The following is an 8,280-nucleotide window of genomic DNA, read 5'->3' on the forward strand; positions in this document are numbered from 1 at the left end:
TGATTTTTGTTTGGGTCTTTTGGTTCGTTCGGTATTGGTTTTAGTCTGAATCTTGTCCGTTCGGTCATTGTTTTAGTCTTAGTCTTGTTTGTTCGGTCATTGTTTTAGTCTTGAAATTCTTTGTTCGATTTTAGTCTTAGTCTTGTTAGTATAAAGACAGTCTTGGTTTTGGTTTTGGTCTTACATTTTCGCAAGATTAAGACCAAGACTGCAAGACCAAAACCGATTTTGTTCAACTTAACCTTTACTTGTTTTCTACAATCATTAACCGAAAAGCGGTGTTTTTGGTGTGGCTAAGCCCGTCCAAATATTGGTGGCGAGTGCCGTTATCAATATTTTGTCGATATTTTCAATAATAATTTTATTAACTACACACGGGCACGCAATGTTCCGCGCGAACGACAAGAGCGTCACCAAATTGCGTTTGGCAAGCCTCTGCGCAGTGAGACCGTTTCACACGTAGCTTTTTTACCATGATTCGCGCGTGCGTACTATTAAAAAATCACCCTTTTTTGTCGTCCACAAGTGATTTTTGAATACTTTCGTCGTAAATAAAACAACACACCAATTGAGATTTTGTTTACGTTTTGTGTTTGAGAATATTAGACATTGATAATACAAAAACATTTGTGTTTTCTATTTTTTTTTGCTCAAGGAGCTTTTCAGACACATTCGCTCCGGGCTACGTCTTTCCTTCTACCTGTAGTGCCATTTCTTTACAATTGTTTAGTTACGCGTCAAATACATCACAATTAGTGTATTTTAATTAATAATCAACACGTTTATAATATCAACGTATTGATATTTAAGAGCATTTATTTCTACCTATGGTTCCAGGAAACCAAGCACATAAAGGGTTCCTCTGCAGATCGGTGCTGCTGTTTCCAACTCTAATCTCTATATCTTGAAGGGGCTGATGACCACAGCAACCTCTCGTGGTCACCCTCACGACTTTAATGGGATACGGTCGTAATAAGTTTACTGACCACCATGGACTGGGCTCTTTTTGCGTTTCTGAACAACGCTTGCCATCATGGTCAGTACTGGTATCACCGTCGTTTGCGTTAAGAGCTGCTCCACCCCTTACTGACGTTGACTGATTAGCAGGTTTTCGAAATGCAACATTAGTACCTGAAACAAGACAAAATTTACTTTCTTAATTAACTTAACACAAAATTGACGAAAACATTTTATAACTAATCTTTCTTTGTATTGTGTATTAAATATTTGGTATATTTGGGGTGTTTCTGAAATAAGTAGCAAGTTTCCACAAGAAAATTATATAAAATGTTAGTGGTCCGAAAATCTATCATTTTCGATAAAAGTGTATTTGAAGATACACGCAAGAGCCGATCAGCTGCTAATTAGCAACATTCGTGTTGTATNAAACTGAACTAAAAATTTAATAAACATTAAAATAAAAAATTTCTTATTGTTTATTTATTTCTTTCAGAGAACCCCTTTGTAAAGCAGTAGGACTTAAAGCTACAGTTACAATGTTTACCTCAGTCATTTCTCAAAAGCTCGCAGAAAGAGCTGGTTTCAAGGTGCTTAGTGAAATTTCTTACCTCAAATTAGAAGAAATTGATCCTTTTCTTACTTTTCCTGGTATACATGAACATACAAGAAATGTGAAAAATATGTATCTTACGTATGAATAAATTGTTTTACAGTTACTATTTATTTAGGCACAGTTATTAAACACATTAGTAAAGTCAACCTGATTCTGATCTGATCATCACTATAAGGTCGTCAGTCCTAAAACTGGTTGAATATGCACCTTCACTGTAGCTATATGAGTTGCGTCAAGTGACGAAACTCATAAAGCTACTTGTGACCTTCGCAACAGCTGCTACCAGACAAGTCACCTTCACGTGTGACGATTAGTAGTAGTAGCCTGCACTCCATAGTTACTGTTCGATTGGCAAAGTTACTGCTATTACCACGAAATGCATACATGCACACAGAATATGCGAACATGGTGGTCACATATGGACGGTGTAGTGAGAATGCATTTGCGGCATCAAGTGCATACGTTGCACGTTTTCTGAACAGACAGGCACCGCGTACTGATGCATTTGTCACTGCTGTTTAATGCTTGAAGACGCAGAAAGTTTGGTACCGCGCCGAGAGGGTGAAGACCAGAAAAGACGATCAGTCGGCGTTAACAAAATCGTTTGATATTAATCGAAGACGATCCCGGTTTGATTAGGTACCCGGGGCATTGCACGGTAAACATTTTAATTGTACCGTACCGTCGCATCGCTATATAAAATAACTGACAGTGAATTTATTCCTTGCCCGTGTTTACGTACGGAACTCCACAACACCATGTATCGACGACGCATTACACAATTACGCTATGTAATCCTGGTCATCATTGCCGGAGCAGTTGGGGCTTTCAGTAAGGTCATTATCCTTATGTTTATTAATATCACTCAGTGGTTTATGTCTCTTCTTCTCCCTTATTTCATTCGGAGTACTGATTAGGCAAAGTGTATTTGTTCTGTTTCTATAAACTTTGGTGATATGTAATAATATCTAAGCTTATTTATAACTTTCTCATCCAGCTGGCGTTTACATTGGTTTGTGTAAAACTTCAAGGAAGTTCACTTGTAGGATCCTAAGCAAAAGAGGAGTTAAGAGGGCAGAGGTAGACCTATATCAGATTACTATTCGCAAATAGACAGAAATGTAGCCAGGTTTTTCTAGTCTTCGAGATATGTCAAGATTGGTTTAAGAAAGGAAGAAATAGAAGTGCATCTCAGAAGAGCATATGATGATGATGATTATGATGCTGGAAACTCATGTAGTTATATTTTACTCCACTTTTAAATTCATTTATTAATCAGAAGAAGTGGCTGATTTTAGATACCTAGGAAGTCAGATAAGTCAGGATGGAAGGAGTAGTAGGGATATAAAGCAGAGGATAGCGCAGGGTCGTGTCGCCTTTAATAAAAAGAAGTCACTTCTATGCTCGCGAACCGTTAATTTAGAAATTCGAAAAAGATTGTTAAAGGTGTATGTTTGGAGCACGGCGTTGTACGGGTGCGAAACATGGACAGTGGGAGCGGCGGAAAAGAAAAGGTTAGAAGCGTTCGAAATGTGGTGTTATAGGCGGATGATGAGGATATCATGGGTAGAAAAGGTTAGAAATGAAGAGGTATTGGAAAGAATAGGAGAACAGAGGACTCTATGGAAGTCAATAAAAAATAGGCGAGATAGATTGGTAGGCATGAAGGTCTAGTCTGAGACATATTAGAGGCAGAAACAGGAGTTAGGAGGGGTAGGGGTAGACCTAGATTAGATTACTGTTCGCAAATAGTTAAAGATCTGGGCTGTTCTAGTTTTAAGGAAATGCGAAGTTTAGCTCTGTATAGGAAAGAGTGGAGGTGTCCAACCAGTCTTAGGACTGACGACCTTATGATGATGAATCAGTAGTCATGATTATAAAAATGTTTTTTTACCTATTAGTACAAGTAGAAATGAAGATGTATTAAAAAGAATAGGATAACAGAGGACTCTATGGAGGTCAATAAAAAATTGGTAGGACACTGTCTCAGGCATGAAGGTCTAGTCAAAGACATATTAGAGGCAGAAATAGGAGTAGAGATAGACCTAGATTAGATGACTGTTTACAAATAGTTAAGAATGTGGGATGTTCTAGTTTTAGGGAAATGCGAAAATTAGCTCAGGATAGGAAAGAGGAGGTGCGTATCCAATCAGTCTTATAATGATGATGATGAAGTACAAGCTGTTTTCGAAAAAACTCCGCATTGTTAACAATTTTAAGAAGTCTCCTTTGAAACGTTTTTGTACCCGAATTTGCTATAATTATGTAACAATTTCTCCTATTGTCTATTCCCACCCAGTTTCTATAATCGGTGTTAAATCAAATCCTAAAAAAGGGTTAGAAGCTTTTGATTATTTAGAAAACTATAGCCAACGTTTCGCCTTTGTTGTTGGACTTAATTGGTTGTTGCAACTATTGAGTATGTACAGCACATGGAATAGCTTTTTTGTGAAGGGACATATTCATTGACCAACCAAACAAATAAAACAATAAATATATACATATGTATAAATGTTATAAAGAACTAGCTTTGAGAAAGTTCGACAACTACAGCGAAACGTTGGTGGTTGTTTATTAAATAATAAATAACTTTTGACTGCACTTTTAGCTTTGATTCCACAACGAATAATTTCTTCTGCATATAATCTTGCACGTAATAAACTTTATTTACATATTCATGAAATGTAGGTCTGAGATTAGATAAACCTGTTTTTTTCTGTAGTCAATAGTCATTTGCTGCTTGCTTTACTTTGTGTTCTATAAATGAACTGATTCAAGTGAATTTCCTTTTCGTCTTATACAGTAAGTTATATTTTATTTCGTATTTCGACGTAATAGAAAACTCAAATTTTATCTAATAAATTACACGGAAAAAGTTAACCATTACCTACTTCTCTTTCATATTTTTGTTGTATACACTGCATATAATGATTTCGGATTGGAAAAGGCCTGATAGTATTCCATTTCCAACAATTTGGCACCGATTTAAAGGACAAAAGACAATGTCAAATGGAGAATTGCCAAATTTTTGGGTTCAGGATATGCCCGAAGATTTGTATGAAGTAGCTATAGAATTAATGCAGAAACATTTCATGAAAGATGAACCTCTTAGTAGATTTTCAAGTGAGATATGATGCACTGTTTTATGTTTTACTAAATATCTTAAAACTAACTTAATCTGTTTGCTTTATTATTTAGAAGCTATAGATAATCCAGTATGTGTGGGGGAGTGGCGAGAATTGTTGAATAACGTATTTAAAGATAGGCTTGCATTGGTTTGTTTTATGGAAAACCCAGATACAAATAAAAAACCAATTATCGCAGGATTAAATATAACTACTGTTGCAAGAAAAAATGAAAAACCACCTCAGGTTTGTTAAAAACATATAGACAATATTCTCGTGAAAATTAGTACCTACTATACAAGGGTACCTTTTTAGAATAAGTAGATATATCTTTTTATTAAAATAATTCTGTTTTTCAGTCTGTGTCTAAACAAGGTCGCAAAGTTGGTCAAATAGCTAAATTCCTATCAAAAATGAAAGATCCTTTTGAAACCCTAGGTGTAAACGAGTATTTAACGGCGTATGGTTTACTGGTACTTCCAGAATTTAGGGGACAAAATTTAGGNAGTGGTCAAAGCATTGGCGCGTAAAGCCAAAGAGCCCGGGTTCGATTCCCGGCGGGGGTGTGACAACAACAACAAAATTTTTTCTCATTAATTTGAGGAAGTGTGTAGTGGGTAAAAAAATTGAGGATTTTAATGTTATCTCTTAAGGAGCATGTTATCTCAAAACCGAGGTAGTTCAATTTCAACAATTCGTTTAAATTTAATAACAGATCGGTTGTTCATGTTGTTAGCTGTAAAGTTCATGCTGAATTTTATACTGAGTAAACCCGGTAATTTAGTTTCGAAGCTGAAACTATAAATATACATATACATATGCCTATGTATGTATATTACGTTGTTAAAGATGTTACAAACTAAAATCGGTATTTCGCCTTTTTTTGTACTATGGTGGTTTAAGTAGAACTATTTCAATTAAATAACATATCTGCATGCAAGATCAACATTTTGGTTTTGTGAAATGGAAGAAATATCTCTCCGGATAAACTGAAAACTAAACTAAAAATTTAATAAGCATAAAAATAAAAATTTTCTTATTGCTTTATTTCTTTTTTTCAGAGAACCCCTTTGTAAAGCGGTAGGACTTAAAGCTACAGTTACAATGTTTACCTCCATCATTTCTCAAAAGCTCGCAGAAAGAGCTGGATTCAAGGTGCTTAGTGAAATTTCTTACCTCAAATTAGAAGAAATTGACCCTTTTCTTACTTTTCCTGGTATACATGAACATACAAAAAATGTGAAAAATATGTACCTTACGTATGAATAAATTGTTTTATAGTTACTATTTATATAAACAAAGTTATTCAACACATTAGTCAAATCGATCTGATTATTTATCATTATCATCATTATAAGATCGTCAATCCTAGTCTAGACTAGTTGGATGGTCTACCTCTACTGATTGTTTTCGCTTCTAATATCCTGCCAACCTCTCACCTATTTCCTATTGACTTCCGAAGTGAGCTCCGTTTTCCTACTCTTTCTAATACCTCTTCATTTCTAACCTTCTCTATTCACGATATCCTCATCATTTGCCGGTAAAACCACATTTCGAACGCTTCTAACCTTCTCTTTTCTACCGCTCCCGTCGTCTATGTTTCGCACCCGTACAGCGTCAAAGCTTCAGTCAAACACCTTTAAGAATCTTTTTCGAATTTCTAAATTAACCGTTCGCAAACATAGAAGTGGCTTCTTTTTGTTGATGACAACTCAACCCTGTACTATCAACCGCTTTTTGTTTCTACCACTCCTTCCATCCTGAATTATCTGACTTCCCAGACACCGAAAATCATCCACATCTTCTAATGTTTCATCTCCTATCTCTATATTTGCTCTTTCCCTACTGTTTTATCCCTTGCATGCCAGTATTTTTGGTTTATTTTTACTTAAATTCAAACAATACTATTTTGTCAATACCGCTTCCATTTTATTTAAGACTTTTTCTAACTGCTCCTTGCTAGTTGCTAATACTGCTATATCATATGCAAATCTAAGCATACTAATCTTTTGATTCCACTTCATCATCGTCGTAGGTCGTCAGTACTTCTGACCATATTTTTTTATTTCAAATCCGGGACGGGAACTTGTAGCAGGGGGGGGGGTTGTTAAATTAAATAACTTAAATGTGAATACTATTTAAGGATATAATAAAAGTCAGTATTTTTTTTAAATGAATTACATTTTTTTTAATCAGAATTACTGAGTACAAAACTTTTTATATTTTTCTGAACTATGGATTTTTTTCAGTAGGTCTTTTTTACTTTGAAGCATTGTATAAAATTCTGTACAATCTTCTTCATAATTAACTTTAGTAAGTAATATCGCTTTTAGTGTGTCTATTTCAAGTCGAGTCTTGTCACTTGTCCAAAGGCTATTCATTAAAGAAAGTATTCTTTCCGTAGAAACATTTGTGCCAGGCAGGCAGAAAAAGAACTCTGCTAATTTTCGTAAAGTTGAAAATGAAAGTTCACGATTATTAAAGTGAGAGACCATTTCAATCCACCTTTGGATTGATGCAGTTCGGCTATTTTTCCATTCGGCAATTTTCTCTTCCGTAACGTATACTTTCATATAAGCATACTCGTCGTATATATCATTTTCAGATATTTGATGGGTTGTTGTAATTTCATTAACAAGTAATAGCGAAGATTCAATTTCAACCCATAGTGGTGTATTTTGATATGCACAATTTTTTCGGTTCAAATTTTGTAAAAATAATCCTAGTTGAAATATATTTAAAATAAATATTGAAAATAAGAACCTTTTCAAAAATTCGGGACAATCCGGGACAAAAAACCTGAATCCGGGACAAATATTGCTTCTAGAAAAATCCGGGATTGTCCCGGCCAACCCGAGACGTATGTTCACCTTAATAATACCCACATCAGAAGTGGGCGACACACATGTCCGCAGGGGAAAGGCTTAGTTGTAACTAAACAAAATCCTGAAACTAGTCAATAAAGATCCTCCTTACCTACATGTGTCTATTACATTGCTCTCTTTTATGAATCATGTGGTCAAACACACCACTATTATATTTAGACATATACAACGAGCCTGGAATATATAATAGGGTTGAAAATAGATGGTACTTTTATCCGAAACATTTAATGGATTTCACTTTCTTCTTGAATATTTTTGTAGGTATCTACAATACGTTTTGCCATTTGAATATTTGAGGTAACATCGATCGGACCTTTCAATCACTCCCCTCAGTTCGAGAATAAAACTCCCTTGAACTTTAATAGCATTGGAAAGCAAATTAACAGAAAGTAATTTAAAAGTTCGAAGCAAATTCAATCCCTTTTACCGATTCAAATGCTACGACCCTTCTGTTGCCTTTTGTGGTTTCTGTNGGGAATGTATAAAATATTGTTTCAAAGATTTTTTAGTACATACTTATCCTAGGAAATTCTGATATTGTACTAGAAAATGTATAAAACTAATGCTTTCTCTCAGGGGCGGCCTTAACCACTGGGAGGCTCCTGGCGGGTAGGTTTTTCGAAGCCCTTGTCCTTGTGGAATTAGTTTTAATGATAATTAGAATTTCAAAATTGTTTATTTGAAATTAACAAGAACT

At 35.1% G+C, this 8,280-nt stretch overlaps 2 protein-coding genes across 2 annotated transcripts in view; one reads left to right on the plus strand and one right to left on the minus strand.

The window, feature by feature from the left end:
• LOC108733645 (sushi, von Willebrand factor type A, EGF and pentraxin domain-containing protein 1) overlaps nt 1–1,128 on the minus strand; it is a 34,881-nt gene extending 33,753 nt beyond the window's left edge. The window contains exon 1 of the mRNA XM_025979183.1: nt 826–1,128. The gene's annotated coding sequence lies outside the window, so the exon portion shown is untranslated. The remainder of the gene's footprint in view (nt 1–825) is intronic.
• A 3,150-nt stretch (nt 1,129–4,278) lies between these two features.
• On the plus strand, nt 4,279–5,228 carry LOC112905884. The gene is made up of 4 exons (XM_025979197.1): nt 4,279–4,375; nt 4,483–4,696; nt 4,772–4,944; nt 5,058–5,228. Exons 2-4 carry the CDS (start codon nt 4,501–4,503, stop codon nt 5,226–5,228), a joined length of 540 nt encoding a protein of 179 aa, XP_025834982.1. The 5' UTR covers nt 4,279–4,375; nt 4,483–4,500.
• Nucleotides 5,229–8,280: the final 3,052 nt, after the last annotated feature.

Source organism: Agrilus planipennis, unplaced genomic scaffold, assembly GCF_000699045.2.
Source record: "Agrilus planipennis isolate EAB-ADULT unplaced genomic scaffold, Apla_2.0 scaffold32, whole genome shotgun sequence".
Lineage (NCBI taxonomy): Eukaryota > Metazoa > Arthropoda > Insecta > Coleoptera > Buprestidae > Agrilus > Agrilus planipennis.